We start from the raw sequence: 19,792 nt of genomic DNA, 5'->3' as shown, positions 1-19,792 counted from the left end.
CGCAAGTGTATCCAGCAGTCACCTCCCCGGCAGCTCTCCAGCCGGCCCGGCATCCGCTGCAGCTGCTCATAGCGCTCCGCGAACAGGTCGTGCAGCGACTCAAAGTGTTCGGACGACATCGCTGTGTCGGCACCAACCGGCTACTGAGGATCATGTGACTGACTGCTAGGAAAGCCGGTGACGTCACCCCATGTGACCAGGCGCCCTTCCACTTCCTGCTCGCTCCCGCTGCTGTGTTGTGTTCTGCGCATGTGCAAACAATCTAGCGCTGCCTCTGCTTGCTGCAGTGCAGATATGTAGTCGTCGTGGTGTTTAGTCTGAAGGAATGCGTCCTGTAATCACAGGTTAATACCACAGCTCTCAAGGTTAAAGGCCAAACAAAAAGTCAGGCATAAGCCCTTGAAGAGGCTGGTCACTGGTTAAGGGATGTCACCACTCAGAAAACATTGGTTGCCAATAAACTATGCCATGTATACTGTGGCGCTGCTACTCCTGTCTTAGGCCTCTTTCACACTTCCGTTTTTTACAATCAGTCACAATCCGCCAGGTTTTGAAAAAAACGGATCCTCAAATTTTTTTTGAGGATCCGTTTTTTTTCCCCATTGACTTCCATTATTGGCGGATTGTGACGGATTGCCGTCCGTTGCATTCGTTTTTTTTGAGGATCCGCCAAAAGTTGCTGTCCGTCACCATCCTCAAAGATTTCAAAACGGAGCTTGCAACGTTTTTTTCTGTGGCGGATCCTCCAGACACTGATTTAACCTGAAATTCTTTGGGTGCCGGACAACAAAAAAAAATATTCTCTCTCTCTCTCTGGCCAGCATTTCCTTTAAATTTCCGCATTTTCAGGATCCGTCTAAAAACGGATCCTGTGCCATCCGTTCACATCAGTTAACAACGGATCCGCTTGAATGACTTTTTGGCGGATTTGAGCTGATGCAAAAAAACTGAAGTGTGAAAGAGGCCTTAGGCTCTGGCAAAAATTAAGAGACCACTGCAAAAATTTTCAGCTGGTCTGGTTTTTCTCTTTTATAGGTATATTTTTGAGTTAAATGTAAATCGCTCTTTTACTCTATAAACTACTGACAATATGTCTTAAAATTTCCAAGCACTACATTTTGTATTTATTTTCAGAAAATGAGAAATGGTCAAAATAACAAAAAAATGCAGTGCTTGCAGACCTCAAATAATGCTAAGAAAACAAGTTCATAATAATTTAGAAACAACAATACTAATGTTTTACCTCAGGAAGAGTTCAGAAATCAATATTTTGTGGAATAACCATGATTTTTAATCACAGCTTTCATGCGTCTTGGCATGCTTTCCACCAGTCTTTCACACTGCTTTTGGGTGACCTTATGCCACTCCTGGTATAAAAATGCAAGCAGTTCTTTGTTTGATGGCTTGTGACTATTCATCTTCCGCTTGATTACATTCCAGAGGTTTTCAATGAGGTTCAGGTCTGGAGATTGCGCTGGCCATGACAGGGATTTGATGTGGTGGTCCTTCATCCACACATTGAGTGACCTAGCTGTGTGGCATGGCGCATTGTCCTCCTGGAAAAACCAGTCCACAGAGTTGGGGAACATAGTCTGAGCAGAAGGAATCAACTGATTTTCCAGGATAACTTGTATATGGCTTGATTCATACGTCCTTCGCAAAGATTAACCTGCCCAATTCCAGCCTTGCTGAAGCATCCCCAGATCATCAGCGATCATCTACCAAATTTCACAGTGAGTGCTAAACACTATGGCTTGTACATCTCTCCAGGTCTCCGTCTAACCAATAGATGACCAGGTGTTGGGCAAAGCTGAAAATTAGACTCATCAGAGAAGATTACCTTACTCAAGTCCTCTATGGGCCTATGCTTATGTCTTTGGCAAACTTCAGCCTGGTTCTCCTTTGCTTCTCATTGATGAAAGCCTTTTTTCTAGCTTTACATGACTTGAGCCCTGCCTCTAGGAACCTGTTACGAACTGTTCTTGCAGTGCACTTCACCCCAGCTGCCATTCCTTTTGTAGGTCACTTGATGACATCCTGCGGTTGCTGAGTGACATTCGAATAAGATGACGGTCAACCGGGTCAGTGGAGAGTCATTTTCACCCTCTGTAGCTTTGTTGTCCCCCATGTCTGCTGCTTGACCTTGTTGTAATGGACTGCCATCTTAGAAATTTTAAGGATGGAGGCAACATGACGCTCACTGTATGGCCGGGGTCACACTGGCGAGGAATACGGCCGAGTGAGAGGCGCTAAAAGCATGCATTACACACCGACCAATGATTCTCTATGGGGCAGCTCCCAACAGCCGTATATTTCTCATCCGTATTCTACGCTCCATGCCAATCGCAGCATGCTGCGATTGTCAGCGTACTATGCCCGTAGTACGCCAATGCAAGTCTATGGGTGCGCAAAAAATACAGATTACACACGGACCACACATGTGACTTGCGAGAAATACGCACCCGATGACTTTTAGCAAAGCCGGCAATTCAGTGCGCTATACAGTAAACTCACACTGACAGGTTTAATAAAGAAACCAAAGAATAGATATAGACACATAGAATGTATATATATATACACATGTGTGTATTCTATGTGTCTATATCTATTCTTTGATTTCTGTTATAAACCCTGTCATAGGGCTCCATTATATGTCCATTTTGCAAGGCGGCGAGAAAATCTTGCCATACGGATGCTTACATGCGCAAAATACGCGACCACACCTTGATTACGGATGACATACGGAGCACTGTTTAGGGGCCATTCATCCGTATTACGCATGTAAAATACTGACCGTATTTTGCATCGGTTAGTGTGACCCCGGCCTATCCCTCTCCTAGTAAAGCCAGAATTGAGCCCTTTTCCTCACTCAAGACTTTTCAACAACTTTGGCATGGTTAAAAGTTATTTTATCATTCCTATTACTTTTGGGATATTACTAGCACTTGTTTTGCCATCCAGCTTGTCCTGTTGCAAGAGGATTGTGAAAACCACAGCAGGGTTTTTTTTTTATACTTTCCTTTGCTAAATAAGATTTGGTTCAGCTGATCACCTAATCAGAAGCACATTAAGTAGAATGAGGTGTACTCTGGTTGGTTGGAATTCAACTGACACTGGAATGGAATGGCTGTCAGACATGTAGAGAAGCTGAATTTTATAAAACTGTGCAGTGATCTCTTAAATTTTGCCAGAGCTGTATACATGTATGTGTCAGCCAGATACCCTCATTAATAAAATGATACATAAACAGTTAATTAACCCCTTAAGCCCCAAGGGTGGTTTGCACGTTCATGACCGGGCCAATTTTTACAATTCTGACCACTGTCCCTTTATGAGGTTAAAACTCTGAAATGCTTCCATGTATCCCGGTGATTCTGACAGTTTTCTCGTGACATATTATACTTCATGTTAGTGGTAAAATTTCATTCAAGTAACTTGCGTTTATTTGTGAAAAAAATGGATATTTGGCGAAAATTTTGAAAATTTCGCAATTTTCCAAATTTGAATTTTTATGCCCTTAAATCACAGAGATACGGCACACAAAAAAAACGTAATAAATAACATTTCCCACATGTTTACATCAGCACAATTTTGGAACCAAAATTTTTTTTTGATAGGAAGTTATAAGGGTTAAAAATTGACCAGCGATTTCTCATTTTTGCAACACCATTTTATTTTTACGGACCACATCACATTTGAAGCCACTTTGAGGGGTCTATATGATAGAAAATACCCAAAAGTGACACCATTCTAAAAACTGCACCCCTTAAGGTGCTCAAAACCACATTCAAGAAGTTTATTTATCCTTTAGGTACGTCACAGGAATTTTTTGAATATTTAAAAAAAAAAAAAAGAGCATCTAACTTTTTTTTCACAAAAAAAATACTTCAGGTTCAATTTTTTTTTATTTTACCAAGGGTAACAGGAGAAATTGGACTGCAAAAGTTATTGTGCAATTTGTCCTGAGTACGCTGATACCTGATATTTTGGGGGGAACTACTGTTTCGGCACATGGCAGAGCTCAGAAGGGAAGGAGCGCCGTTTGACTTTTTCAATGCAAAATTGGCTGGAATTCAGATCGGACGCCATGTCACGTTTGGAGAGCCCGTGATGTACCTAAACAGCGGAAACCCCCCATAATTGACCTCATTTTGGAAACTAGACCCCCCAAGGAACTTATCTAGATATGTGGTGAGAACTTTGAACCCCCAAGTGCTTCACAGAAGTTTAAAAAATCATTTTTTTCCACAGAAATGATATTTTTGCCCCCAATTTTTTATTTTCCTAAGGGTAACAGGAGAAATTGGACCCCAATAGTTGTTTTGCAATTTGTCCTGAGTAGGCTGATACCCTATATGTGGGGGTAAAACACTGTTTGGGCGCATGGCAGAGCTTGGAAGGGAAGGAGCACCATTTGACTTTTTCAACGCAGAATTGGCTGGAATTGAGATCAGACGCCATGTTGCGTTTGGAGAGCACCTGATGTGCCCAAACAGTGGAAACCCCCAATTATAACTCCAACCCTAACCCCAACACACCCCTAACGGGAAAATGGAAATAAATACATTTTTTTTTTATTTTATTATTTTTCCCTAACTAAGGGGGTGATAACGGGGGGTTTGATTTACTATTTATGGTGGTTTTATGTTTGGCAGCTGTCACACGCTAAAAGACGCTTTTTATTGTAAAAATAGTTTTTGCATCACCACATATTGAGAGCTATAATTTTTCTGTATTTTGACCCACCGAGTCATGTGAGGTCTTATTTTTTGCGGGACAAGTTGACGTTTTTATTGATACCATTTTCGGGCACATGACTTTTTTTACCGCTTTTTATTCCGATTTTTGGGACGCAGAATGAACAAAAACCAGCGTTTCATGAATTTCTTTTGGGGGGGTGCGTTTACACTGTTCCGCGTGCGGTAAAATTGATAAAGCGGTTTTATTCTTTGGGTCAGTACGGTTACAGCGATACCTCATTTGGGTCTTTTTTTAATGTTTTGTCGGTTTTATGCAATGAAAACTATTTTATATAAAAAATTATTATTTTTGCATCGCTTTATTCTGCGAGCTATAACTTTATTTTTTTGCAGATGACGCTGTATGGCGGCTCGTTTTTTGCAGGACAAGATGACGTTCTCAGCGGTACCATGGATATTTATGTGCCTTTTTGATCGCGCGTTATTGCACTTTATGTTCGGTGGTATGATAAATCATTATTTTTTGCTTCGTTTTTTATTTTTATTTTTTAAGGAGTTCGTTAAAGGGGTTAACTAATGGGACAGTTTTATAGGGCGGGTCGTTACGGACGCTGCAATACCAAATATGTGTACTTTTATTGTTTTTTTATTTTCAAAAAATGAATTTATTGGGGAATATTTTTTTTTTTACTAATTTATTTAGCGATTTTTTAAAAATTATTTTTACACTTTTTTTTTTTTTTTTTTAACTTTATTACATTGTCCCAGGTGGGACATCACTGCCCTGTGACAGATCGCCTATCTGTCACATCACAGATCACTGTGACAGATCAGCGATCTGTCACAGGCAGTCTGCAGGTTTCCTCCTTGTCTGCGCTTTGCAGGCACTGAGGAAGCCAGCTCCCTACAGGCCCCCGAAGGTACCCGTCGCCATCTTGGATCCGGGGGCCTGTAGGGAAAGAGCCCCCCACATCAGCGCTGCACATTGCGCTGCCGTGGGGTGCTCAGGGAAGCACGGAGGGAGCCCCCTCCCTGCCGATGCTTCCCTTTAAACCCCGGTACACCGCGATAGTGTTTGATCGCGGTGTACAAGGGGTTAACGTGTCGGGGCGGTCTGTGACCGCCCCTGACACATTGTGCCGGGTGTCAGCTGTGATACTCAGCTGACACCTGGCCACGATCAGCGGGACGGGATAGTACGTCTGATGGCAGAATGGGGTTAAAAGACACACACACACACACAATTTTTCATGAAACACAATATGTTTATTTTTCAAAAATAAATTTAAAAAAAATTGCATTTGCTCCGGCACAATTTTCGGAAAGCCGACAGCTGAGGGCTGATGTTAATATTCTGGGAAGGAGCTAATAGCCATAAAGTTTCCCAGGCTATTAAGATTAGCTCACAGATGTTTGCTTAGCCTTTACTGGCTAGTTTATGTCACGCTGCTGCAATGCATGTAGAAGCAAGCTCCACTAGGTGGCAATAGAGTGGAGGAAGGACTGCACACAGCAAGAGTAGACCTGCAGTGCAGCAGCGAGGCCACCACTAGGTGGCAGCAGAATAGTCAAACAAGCCTGGTCAATATTAGTCTGTAGCGCAGTCCCAACGTAAAAAGAAAAAAAAAAAAAAGAGTCAGAAACAAGCGAAAAAGGGTCCGTACCAGTCAGGAGCAGATATGCCAAAGACAAACAGCAGGGCAGGATCCAAGTCAAATACCAGGGAGTCAAAACATGAGAAGGGGAACACAGAGTCAGGACAGGAAGAGGGGAATAAACAGACACGGGCATAGTCAGCAAAAGCAGGAAGACAAAATCTGAGCAAGCAGGGTCAGCTCCACACATAGGCAAAAACTATAACTGACACCGCCTGCAGGATGCAGTGGAGAGAAATAGCCGGCCTGAAGCCAGAACAAGGCAGAGAAAAGTTCTTTACATGACCAGACCGGCAAAGAGACAGGAAACAAAACCCGGTCTGAATCAGGACAGTACTCTCCCTCTCAAGGGGGGGCACCGAACCCCCAGGCTTCCCGGGATAATGAGCATGAAAGGCCAAACCAAGCGATCAGCATGGACAGATCGTGCTGGGACCCACAATCGATCCCCAGGGCAGTAAACCTTCCAATGAACCAAATGCTGAAGTGAACGGCGGACCATGCGAGAATCCACAATCCGCTCCACTTTATACTCAGTCTGACCATCCACAGAGACAGGTGGCATATGGGATGGTGACGCAACAGAGGAAGGTACAAATGACTTAAGGAGGGACTTATGGAACACATTGGAGATACGAAGCGACGGAGGTAAGACGTAAACAAAAGGCCACTGGATTGATAACCTCAATGATTTCATAAGGACCAATGAATTTGGGACCCAGCTCAACAGAAGGCACCTTCAACCGTATGTCTACCAAGAACAACCATGCTTTATCTCCTACCAGAAATACGGGTCCTGAAGGCTGTCGCTTATTGGCAAAAAGTTGGTTTGCCCTGAGCCTCCCCAATATTCCTCTGAACCTCCCTCCAAACCTTCCCCAACCATTGAACTGCCAAATCTGCCCCTGGACATCCAGCCTTGAAAATTCGCCAAAATGTGGGTGAAAACTATAGTTACAAAGGAACGGGTGGCAGCGGACTGGCTAATCCGCTTATTAAAACGCAAGCTCAGCTACGGGCAATGAAGAGCACCAATCTTCCTGCCGAGACGTGAGTAAACAGCAAAAAGAGACAGTGCATAGGGCTATACTAAATTGCTATAATAGGTTTAAAAATTTAAACCAAAAAGACTTAAAAAATGTTTGGAATCATAAGCCCAAACGCTCATTAATATAGGACACACTGAATAGGTATACAAAAAAAGCAAAGGAAAAACCAGTGCATAAACATCCAAAATAGATACTGTATAAACATCACAGATCTTTATTAGACACACAGGTAAAACATGGCATAATGGCATAACAAGAGTGACACAAAACAAGCACCAAGGTGATCAGTGTCCTTAAATATGTGCAAATCGTCCAAAGTGAAATAGGGTGCCGGCCAGTCATTATATCATAAGGGGAACCATCCCCAGACGATCAGCTACCCAGTAAAAGGTTAAATAGTTAGAGTATGAGTGTATTGCACATACCATAGAGGAGGACGCTGGACACCTAATGCTATAAAATCCCAACGTACGTTTCGGAAGCAACAAAGCTTCCTTCCTCAGGGGGTGTGTCAGAATGGACGCCGTGTGTGCTTTAACCCCTTCACCCCCAAGGGTGGTTTGCACGTTCATGACCGGGCCAATTTTTACAATTCTGACCACTGTACCTTTATGAGGTCATAACTCTCGAACGCTTCCATGGATCCCGGTGATTCTGACATTGTTTTCTCGTGACATATTGTACTTCATGTTAGTGGTAAAATTTCATTCAAATAACTTGCGTTTATTTGTGAGAAAAACGGAAATTTGGCGAAAATTTTGAAAATTTCGCAATTTTCCAACTTTGAATTTTTATGCCCTTAAATCACAGAGATACGGCACACAAAAAACTTGATAACTAACATTTCCCACATGTTTACTTTACATCAGCACAATTTTGGAACCAAAATTTTTTTTTGTTAGGAAGTTATAAGGGTTAAAAGTTGACCAGCGATTTCTCATTTTTACAACACCATTTTATTTTTAGGACCACATCACATTTGAAGCCACTTTGAGGGGTCTATATGATAGAAAATACCCAAAAGTGACACCATTCTAAAAACTGCACCCCTTAAGGTGCTCAAAACCACATTCAAGAAGTTTATTAACCCTTTAGGTGCGTCACAGGAATTTTTTTGAATATTTAAAAAAAAATGAACATCTAACTTTTTTTCATAAAAAAAATACTTCAGGTTCAATTTTTTTTATTTTACCAAGGGTAACAGGAGAAATTGAACTGCAAAAGTTATTGTGCAATTTGTCCTGAGTACGCAGATACCTGATATGTGGGGGGAACGACTGTTTCGGCGCATGGCAGAGCTCAGAATGGAAGGAGCGCCGTTTGACTTTTTCAATGCAAAATTGGCTGGAATTCAGATTGGACGCCATGTCACGTTTGGAGAGTCCCTGATGTACCTAAAGAGTGGAAACCCCCTACAAGTGACCCCATTTTGGAAACTAGACCCCCCAAGGAACTTATCTAGATATGTGGTGAGAACTTTGAACCCACAAGGGCTTTACAGAAGTTTATAACGTACAGCCGTACAATTAAAAAATCATATTTTTTCCACAAAAATGATCTTTTCACCCCAATTTTTATTTTCCCAAGGGTAACAGGACCCTAAAAGTTATTGTGCAATTTGTCCTGAGTACGCTGATACCCCACATGTGGGGGTAAACCACTATTTGGGGGCATGGCAGAGCTCGGAAGGGAAGCAGCGCCATTTGACGTTTTTGGCTGGAATTGAGATCGGACACCATGTCGCGTTTGGAAAACTCCTGATGTACCAAAACAGTGGAACCCCCCACAAATGACACCATTTTGGAAACTAGACCCCCTAAGGAACTTATCTAGATGTGTGGTGAGCACTTTGACCCCCCCAGTGCTTCACAGAAGTTTACAACGCCCGGGCGTGAAAATAAAAAATTCGTATTTTTTCCACAAACATGATCTTTTAGTCACCATTTTTTTATTTTCCCAAGGGTACCAGGAGAAATTGGACCCCAAAAGTTGTTGTCCAATTTGTCCTGAGTATGCTGATACCCCATATGTGGGAGAAAACTACTGTATGGGCACACGTCGGGGCTCGGAAGGGAAGTAGTGACGTTTTGGAATGCAGACTTTGATGGAATGGTCTGCAGGTGTCATGTTGCCTTTGGAGAGCCCCTAATGTACCTAAACAGTGGAAACCCCCCACAAATGACACCATTTTGTAAACTAGACCCCCAAAGGAACTTATCTAGATGTGTGGTGAGCACTTTGACCCCCCCAGTGCTTCACAGAAGTTTACAACGCCCGGGCGTGAAAATAAAAAATTCGTATTTTTTTCCACAAACATGATCTTTTAGTCACCATTTTTTTATTTTCCCAAGGGTACCAGGATAAATTGGACCCCAAAAGTTGTTTTCCAATTTGTCCTGAGTACGCTGCTACCCCATATGTGGGAGAAAACTACTGTATGGGCACACGTCAGGGCTCGGAAGGGAAGTAGTGACGTTTTGGAATGCAGACTTTGATGGAATGGTCTGCGGGTGTCATGTTGCCTTTGGAGAGCCCCTAATGTACCTAAACAGTGGAAACCCCCCACAAATGACACCATTTTTAAACTAGACCCCCCAAGGAACTTATCTAGATGTGTGGTGAGCACTTTGCGTCCCCCAGTGCTTCACAGAAGTTTACAACGCCCGGGCGTGAAAATAAAAAATTCGTATTTTTTCCACAAACATGATCTTTTAGTCACCATTTTTTTTATTTTCCCAAGGGTACCAGGAGAAATTGGACCCCAAAAGTTGTTGTCCAATTTGTCCTGAGTACGCTGACACCCCATATGTGGGAGAAAACTACTGTATGGACACACGTCGGGGCTCGGAAGGGAAGCAGTGACGTTTTGGAATGCAGACTTTGATGGAATGGTCTGCAGGTGTCATGTGCGTTTGGAGAGCCCCTGATGTACCTAAACTATTGAAACTCCCCACAAGTGACCCCATTTTGGACACTAGACCCCCCACGGAACTTATCTAGATGTGTGGTGAGCACTTTGAACCCCCAAGTGCTTCACAGAAGTTTATAACACTCGGACGTGAAAATAAAAAAATCATTTTTTTCCACAAAAATGATATTTTTGCCCCCAATTTTTTATTTTCCTAAGGGTAACAGGAGAAATTGGACCCCAAAAATTGTTTTGCAATTTGTCCTGAGTAGGCTGATACCCTACATGTGGGGGTAAAACACTGTTTGGGCGCATAGCAGAGCTTGGAAGGGAAGGAGCACCATTTGACTTTTTCAACTCAGAATTGGCTGGAATTGAGATCAGACGCCATGTTGCATTTGGAGAGCCCCTGATGTGCCCAAACAGTGGAAACCCCCAATTCTAACTCCAACCCGAACCCCAACACGCCCCTAACCCTAGCCCTAACCCTAGCCCTAACCCTAGCCCTAGCCCTAACCCTAACCCTAGCCCTAACCCTAACCCTAGCCCTAACCCTAACCCTAGCCCTACCCCAACACACCCCTAGCCCTAACCCTAACCCTAATGGAAAAATGGAAATAAATACATTTTTTTTATTTTATTATTTTTCCCTAACTAAAGGGGTGATAACGGGGGGTTTGATTTACTATTTATGGCGGTTTTTATGTTTGGCGGCTGTCGCACGCTAAAAGACGCTTTTTATTGTAAAAATAGTTTTTGCATCACCACATATTGAGAGCTATAATTTTTCCGTATTTTGACTCACCGAGTCATGTGAGGTCTTATTTTTTGCGGGACGAGTTGACGTTTTTATTGGTACCATTTTCGGGCATGTGAAATTTTTTGATCGCTTTTTATTCCGATTTTTGGGACGCAGAATGAACAAAAACCAGCGTTTCATGAATTTCTTTTGGGGGGGGTGCGTTTACACCGTTCCGCGTGCGGTAAAATTGATAAAGCGGTTTTATTCTTCGGGTCAGTACGGTTACAGCGATACCTCATTTAGGTCGTTTTTTTATGTTTTTGTCGGTTTTATGCAATGAAAACTATTTTATATAAAAAATAATTATTTTTGCATCGCTTTATTCTGCGAGTTATAACTTTTTTATTTTTTCGCTGATGATGCTGTGTGGCAGCTTGTTTTTTGCGGGACAAGATGACGTTTTCAGCGGTACCATGGATATTTATATGCGTCTTTTTGATCGCGCGTTATTGCACTTTTTGTTTGGCGGTATGATAATAAATCATTATTTTTTGCTTCGTTTTTTATTTTTATTTTTTAAGGGGTTCGCTAAAGGGGTTAACTAATGGGACAGTTTTATAGGGCAGGTCGTTACGGACGCGGCGATACCTAATATGTGTACATTTATTGTTTTTTTTTTTATTATTTTAAAAAAATGAATTTATTGGGGAATATTTTTTTTTTTTTTTACTAATTTATTTGGCGATTTTTTTTCATTTATTTTTACACTTTTTTTTTAAATTTTTTTTTACTTTATTACATAGTCCCAGGTGGGACATCACTGTCCTGTGACAGATCGCTGATCTGTCACATCACAGATCACTGTGACAGATCAGCAATCTGTCACAGGCAGTGCACAAGGCTTCCTCATGCCTGCGCTTTGCAGGCACTGAGGAAGCCAGCTTCCCCAGGCCCCCGAAGGCCCCCGTCGCCATCTTGGATTCGGGGGCCTGGAGGATAGGAGCCCCCCGCAGCAGCGCTGCACATTGCGCTGCCGTAGGGGGCTCAGGGAAGCACGGAGGGAGCCCCCTCCCTGCCGATGCTTCCCTTTAACTCCCGGTACACCGCGATCGCGTTTGATCGCGGTGTGCAAGGGGTTAACGTGTCGGGGGCGGTCCGTGACCGCCCCTGACACATTGTGCCGGGTGTCAGCTGTGATAATCAGCTGACACCCGGCCGCGATCAGCGGCGCTCACCACGTGGGCGCCGCTGATCGCGGTAGACGTACTATCCCGTCCCCGGTCATACGGGCCCGGGTACCGTGGACGGGATAGTACGTCTCATGTCAGGAAGGGGTTAAGTAAAGGTCCAAATCAAGGTGAGCGCCAATCAGGGGGAAGCGCCCGACCCCCCAACCTCCCATCACAGGCTGGCGCCGACAATGCACGGGGCCCCGTGATGTCAGATGCCAGACCACAGGAGGACGGGGGTGGAGCGAGGAGCGCGTCACCTGCGCATGCGCAGACGCGATCAAAATAGATCGCCGCCATCTTGAAAAAGGGCACAATCAAGAGCAGAATGTAATAATAAAAATAAGCAGAATAGATCGCTCAAATTGAGCGAAAGATGCTAGCAGGGCATCCACAAATGGGGCAAAAATAATATAGTAACATTTAAAGGAGAAAATTAAGAAAAATAAAAAAATAAATAATAGAACCAAAAAAATAAGAGGTGAAACGGAGAGTACCGCAGCCGCAAATACGTAGATGTGGTAAAACACATCACAACCATATTGACACAAGTCATACAGGCAGAACATGATTATGGACAACGAGATATACAAGTACATACACCAAGTGTATACAGGGGGATGCAAGACAGGTTACAATGCATAAATATGCTGAATTAGAAACTAATTAGAATGTCACAACCACAATGGGGAAATGTCATATAGCATAACAGCAATTGCAAGGCATTCATTCAAACATAATATATAATGCAGTACCACCAATAGACATCTCCCCATATATAGAAATACATTATATAGATCTCAAAGAGGACAATGATAAAAATGTCCCAAATAGAAGATGAACTACCCATATAAAGTCCAGAAAAATGATAAAAAATAAAAAATAATAACAAAAAGAACCCCGTCTTCATCTTTGCTCATAAAGATGTCATCATGTTCATCAGAAGAACTGTGCTATTCATCAGATGCATCAAAAAGATGGACCAAACTCAACACGGTCATAGAAGTGCCAGACATAAAACCTAAATTAAAAACAAAATTAAAACCAACAACACATATATGTCACTACAAGAAATAACAGAAAGGGGTATATAATATTCATAGAAATGGGGCAAATGAAAGACATTCATTGAGACCATGTGGGTGAATAGTTTTCAATTTCCATATCCATTTGGCCTCTAGTTGACTCAGTCTTTTAGAGAGACCCCCACCCCGGATATCAATTTTCAGAGCCTCAATACCCCGAATTTTAAGTAAGGTGGAGTCACAATTATGGCATTCTTTAAAGTGTCTGGGAATAGTCCTCAGGGTGGAGTCATCCATGTGGCCAAGTGCTGCCTGTATCCCCAACACGTGCTCCCGGATTCTTACCTTAAACTGGCGTGTAGTAAGGCCTACATAAATGAGGCCACAAGGGCACGTAGCATGGTATACGACATATCTAGTCGTACATGTAATGCGCTGCCTAATAGTGAAGACCTGATCTCCACTTGAGTTGTTAAAATCAGTACAACGCACAATGTTGGGGCAGGCCACACAATGGCCACATGGAAAACAACCCACCCTGGGGACAAACCCATCCAAAAATGTAGGTTTGGGGCCTCCAGAATAGTGACTCATAACTAAATGGTCCCTTAGATTTTTAGCCCGTCGGAATGCCATAGATGGTCTCTCTGTCGTGAACTTTTTAATGACCGGGTCAATGCGAAGAATTGGCCAAGCTTTACCAAGGGCAGTGCGAACAGCCTCTGATCTAGAACTAAAGGTAGTAATAAACCTCACGGTTTGGTTTTCCTTTGATGCACTAGATGTCCCTGGTTTGTATAGTAAATCCTGTCTTGTAGCATGCTTGGCACGATTGAATGCTTTCTTAATGGATCTATGGCTATATCCACGCTCAAGGAAACGTTGACGAAGCTCGTCTGCACGATGAAAAAATATTTCATCCGTAGAGCAAATACGGCGCAATCGTAGAAACTGCCCAATGGGCACTGCCTTAATAACATGCTCCGGATGTGCAGACGTACTGTGAAGTAATGAATTTGTTGCGGTAGTCTTTCTGAATATGTCCGTCTGTAACACCCCAGAGGGGTCCCTCCTCACAGTAACATCCAAAAAATCCAGCTCATTTGCATTACATATAAACGTAAATCTAATATTGCGATCATTGTTGTTTAAATTGGAGACGAGCTGCGCAAGGTCGACGGAAGTGCCCTGCCAGATGAAGAAAATGTCATCAATGTACCGCGTCCAAAAGGGGACGCAGCACATTGACCCATCCTCATCTGACAGAAAGAGGTCCCTCTCCCACAGCCCCAGGAAGAGACCAGCATAGGTAGGCGCAAAGGGTTTGTCCCCAGGGTGGGTTGTTTTCCATGTGGCCATTGTGTGGCCTGCCCCAACATTGTGCGTTGTACTGATTTTAACAACTCAAGCGGAGATCAGGTCTTCACTATTAGGCAGCGCATTACATGTACGACTAGATATGTCGTATACCATGCTACGTGCCCTTGTGGCCTCATTTATGTAGGCCTTACTACACGCCAGTTTAAGGTAAGAATCCGGGAGCACGTGTTGGGGATACAGGCGGCACTTGGCCACATGGATGACTCCACCCTGAGGACTATTCCCAGACACTTTAAAGAATGCCATAATTGTGACTCCACCTTACTTAAAATTCGGGGTATTGAGGCTCTGAAAATTGATATCCGGGGTGGGGGTCTCTCTAAAAGACTGAGTCAACTAGAGGCCAAATGGATATGGAAATTGAAAACTATCCACCCACATGGTCTCAATGAATGTCTTTCATTTGCCCCATTTCTATGAATATTATATACCCCTTTCTGTTATTTCTTGTAGTGACATATATGTGTTGTTGGTTTTAATTTTGTTTTTAATTTAGGTTTTATGTCTGGCACTTCTATGACCGTGTTGAGTTTGGTCCATCTTTTTGATGCATCTGATGAATAGCACAGTTCTTCTGATGAACATGATGACATCTTTATGAGCAAAGATGAAGACGGGGTTCTTTTTGTTATTATTTTTTATTTTTTATAATTTTTCTGGACTTTATATGGGTAGTTCATCTTCTATTTGGGACATTTTTATCATTGTCCTCTTTGAGATCTATATAATGTATTTCTATATATGGGGAGATGTCTATTGGTGGTACTGCATTATATATTATGTTTGAATGAATGCCTTGCAATTGCTGTTATGCTATATGACATTTCCCCATTGTGGTTGTGACATTCTAATTAGTTTCTAATTCAGCATATTTATGCATTGTAACCTGTCTTGCATCCCCCTGTATACACTTGGTGTATGTACTTATATATCTCGTTGTCCATATTCATGTTCTGCCTGTATGACTTGTGTCAATATGGTTGTGATGTGTTTTACCACATCTACGTATTTGCAGCTGCGGTACTCTCCGTTTCACCTCTTATTTTTTTGGTTCTATTATTTATTTTTTATTTTTCTTAATTTTCTCCTTTAAATGTTACTATATTATTTTTGCCCCATTTGTGGATGCCCTGCTACCATCTTTCGCTCAATTTGAGCGATCTATACTGCTCATTTTTATTATTACATTCTGCTCTTGATTGTGCCCTTTTTCAAGATGGCGGCGATCTATTTTGATCGTGTCTGCGCATGCGCGGGTGACGCGCTCCTCGCTCCACCCCCGTCCTCCTGTGGTCTGGCATCTGACATCACGGGGCCCCGTGCATTGTCGGCGCCAGCCTGGGAGTGATGGGAGGTTGGGGGGTCGGGCGCTTCCCCCTGATTGGCGCTCACCTTGATTTGGACCTTTACTTAAAGCACACACGGCGTCCATTCTGACACACCCCCTGAGGAAGAAAGCTTTGTTGCTTCCGAAACGTACGTTGGGATTTTATAGCATTAGGTGTCCAGCGTCCTCCTCTATGGTATGTGCAATACACTCATACTCTAACTATTTAACCTTTTACTGGGTAGCTGATCGTCTGGGGATGGTTCCCCTTATGATATAATGACTGGCCGGCACCCTATTTCACTTTGGACGATTTGCACATATTTAAGGACACTGATCACCTTGGTGCTTGTTTTGTGTCACTCTTGTTATGCCATTATGCCATGTTTTACCTGTGTGTCTAATAAAGATCTGTGATGTTTATATCTATTTTGGATGTTTATGCACTGGTTTTTCCTTTGCTTTTTCTGCCGAGATGTGGCAAGACACTGCAAAATTTGTTCAAGTGACTGATTGGCCGTTGGTCTCGGGATGGTAGGCCGAGGAGAAGGTCAAGCTAATACCCAACCTTTTACAAAAAGCCCTCCAAAATTTGGACACAAATTGTACCCCTCCATCAGTAACCACACTCAGAGGCACGCCCTGTAACAGCACAACATGCTCCACAAACAACTTAGATTATGTCCCTGCATTAGGCTGTCCTGCCAAAGGTACAAAATGCGCCTGCTTACTGAATCTGTCAACCACCACCCAGACCACCGGTTTACCATTGGAAGGAGGGAGATCAGAGATAAAATCCATGGACAAATGAGTCCAAGGTCTATCCGGAATTGGCAATAGCACCAATTCCCAGGCCGGTTATGGGAGACTTTAGCATGAGCACACGCATCACAAGCAGACACAAACACAGCGACATCAGAGGCCATAGAGGACCACCAAAAAAAACCTAGCAATAGCTCTCCGGGTGGACGAGATTCCAGGATGCCCACTGAGAGCAGAATCGTGAAACTATCAAAGCACCCTCAACCGGTTCAACCTGTATTGAACAGGAACAAAGAGCTTATTATCAGGTAAAGACAGGAGCAAGAGACTGACCCTCACTAATCTCCCGCTCCAATTCTGAGAACACCCCAGCAATGACCACCCTGTGCTGAAGAATGGAGGAAGAAGGTTCGGGAGGCGATATCAGATCTAAGCTGCGAGATAAGGCATCAGCCTTGACATTCTTGGAACCAGGTCTAGCATGTCGAGATGAGGAGACTTAAAGCCGCAATGCTCCTCTGGGAAATATGCTAATTATGCAAATTGTCTTTTCAGAGAGGAAGAGGACTAGAACTCTAGTGCCACCTATTGGAAGTAGCAATCCTAAAAGTCAATGTCGACCCTTTAACGAGCCTTGTTACATGACTTAGGATAAAAGCCAAGCCACATTCTCAATTTGCAGACACCGTGTTTCGGGGTACTGCCCCTCATCAGTGCAAAGTGTGAGATCTGGTTTGGCTGTGAGAGAGGCATCTGACCGATATCCAAGAAGTATCATTTCTCCTTGCGGAGAATGACATGCTTAGCTGGTCCGTAATCACCGTGATCCGATGAACAGCCCCCTCCAAAAAGTGCCTCCATTCTTCAAAAACCAGTTTTATGGCCAATAACTCCCAACATCATAATTTCTCTCAGCATGAGAAAAAAATTTCTTTGAGAAAAAGGCACAAAGTCTTAAATTAGTTAAAGTGACTGGTCCGTGGGACAACCCCACCCCCACCTCTGATGCGTCCACTTCAACAATGAACGGTTCAGACGAATCGTGCTGGATAAACACAGGGGCAGACATAAAACATTCTTTTAATGCAGAAAAAGTTGCCACTGCTGGAGCAGACCAGTTTTTGAGATCAGTCCCCTTCCGAGTAAATGAGGGGCTTGACCACCTGAGAAAACCCCTTAAATGAGTTTACAGTAATTGGCAAAACCCAAAAAACGCTGAAGATCCTTAATGTCTCTGGGTTATACCCAATCAACAATTGCCTGTACCTTTCCAGGGTCCAAACGAAACCCCTTGGCAGACAAGATGAACCCCAGAAAGGACAGCTCCTGGTTGAAAAATGAGCACTTTTCAGGGTTAGCAAACAGGGAGTTCTCCCATAACCTCTGGAGAACTGCACAAAGATGACCCATGTGAGCTTGTTAGAAGATTAAGGGGTGCTCACTGCTTAACATGAGATGTTGGTGTTCTGAAGATATTGCACTAGAAAAATTACCAAATTAACTTCGGCACTCAAACTATAAGTTTGTCATGTACAGAATTTAGAGGAAAAATAGGGGAAAACACAACCGTTGTGGATACAGCAATTGACAGCAATTGTAATGAAAAAAGAAAAATATGACCCTTTTGGATACAGATAAACAAGCCGAAACGTTGCGTTGAGATTGAGCCTTTTTCCAAGCATAAATATGTATAAAGACAGAAAGTATTAGTAAAAATTCTTAGTGTATATAATATGGAGACAAAACATGAATAAATAGCTAGAGCTATACATACTTCTGATAAACAGAAGAAAAGAAATAGTGTTATTTTCAAACAACTAATTCACTGCCCTATGTACATATTAATGGATATAGGACATGCTTGAGACTGTATATCACATGATAACTACCCATGTAGAATGTAAAAAATATGAGAGGTTGAGAGAAATGAAAATAAAAATGAAAGACAAAGTAAAAAATAAAAATTATTCTGGTTACCTATAATAAAACTATTAAACAAAAACGATAATTGCGATCTAAGAATACTTGAACCCACCATATAGGACAAAGTTACCTTAGTGGTCAAGGGTCAAAACATACTGGTATCCACTAGCATCTGGCACTTAGCGGTGGCAAGTGGGGTATTATTTGTGGGGTTGATGTCACCTGTGTATTGTACGGTGACATCAAACCCACGGATTAGTAATGGAGAGGGGGAAATAACACGCCCCCATTACTAATCCTATAGTTGTATTGTAAATAAACACACAGCCAGAATAAAGTCCTTTATTAATCTTCATTAACCATATTTACTGCATCGCCTAATCCCCTCGATTTCCTGTAATAAAAATAAAATAAACCACCATAAATACTGTACTACCTGGTCCGCCGTAGTCCTAAATAACGAGTGTCCCATGACGATCTCACGTGTAGAACAGTCACATCGGGAGATGTGATTGTTCTACCCGGCCTCCCAGTGATACAGTGACAGGAGATAATCACTCCTGAAGTGTATCACTGAGAGTTCCAGAGTTAGTGCTCTCACTTTACGGCACCGCTGCGTGGGAATTTTCTCACGCAGTGGTGCCGCAAGTGACAGCACGAACTCTGGAGACCTCTGTCAGCGGCACAGTTATACACTGACAGGAGGTATCCTCCCACAGTATATAATTGGAGCCGTGTAGCGCGGTCACATCTCTCGATGTGATTGTTCTACACGTGAGATCGCCGTGGGACATTCGTTATTTAGGACTACGGCAGACCAGGGAATATTTATGGTGGTTTATTATTTTATTTTTATTACATGAGATCAAGGGCGTTGGGAATTAGGTGTTTGGCGAGTATGAATGTGTTTTGTTTTACACTTGAACACAATTGCCGGATGATGGGACTACTCCCCTCATCGGCTCAGGCTGTCACTGTATTACGTGACACCAGTCATAGCCGGATGGGAGTATTAGTCACATCAGACGATGCTTGGCTACACACAGACACCCGCAGACAGACACGGCCACACACAGTGTCCACCCACACACT

The 19,792-nt window shown here is 42.9% G+C and overlaps 1 protein-coding gene across 2 annotated transcripts in view; it reads right to left on the bottom strand.

Annotated features, from left to right (window-relative positions):
• Positions 1-19,792, bottom strand: part of VTI1B (vesicle transport through interaction with t-SNAREs 1B) — an 81,602-nt gene that overhangs the window by 13,632 nt on the left and 48,178 nt on the right. The window contains exon 1 of one of the 2 annotated variants that reach the window (XM_073566794.1): positions 23-256. The exons of the other annotated variant lie outside the window; for it this stretch is intronic. Coding sequence (XP_073422895.1) covers positions 23-119 — 97 coding nt within the window. The 5' untranslated portion in view covers positions 120-256. Of the gene's footprint in view, positions 1-22; positions 257-19,792 lie in introns of those variants that run through there. 2 annotated transcript variants of the gene reach the window in all.

Source organism: Dendrobates tinctorius, unplaced genomic scaffold, assembly GCF_039654945.1.
Source record: "Dendrobates tinctorius isolate UK_male_01 unplaced genomic scaffold, ASM3965494v1 ptg000019l, whole genome shotgun sequence".
NCBI classification, from domain to species: domain Eukaryota; kingdom Metazoa; phylum Chordata; class Amphibia; order Anura; family Dendrobatidae; genus Dendrobates; species Dendrobates tinctorius.
Note: the sequence above shows the minus strand (reverse complement) of the source record. Positions and strands in the feature narration are given on the sequence as shown.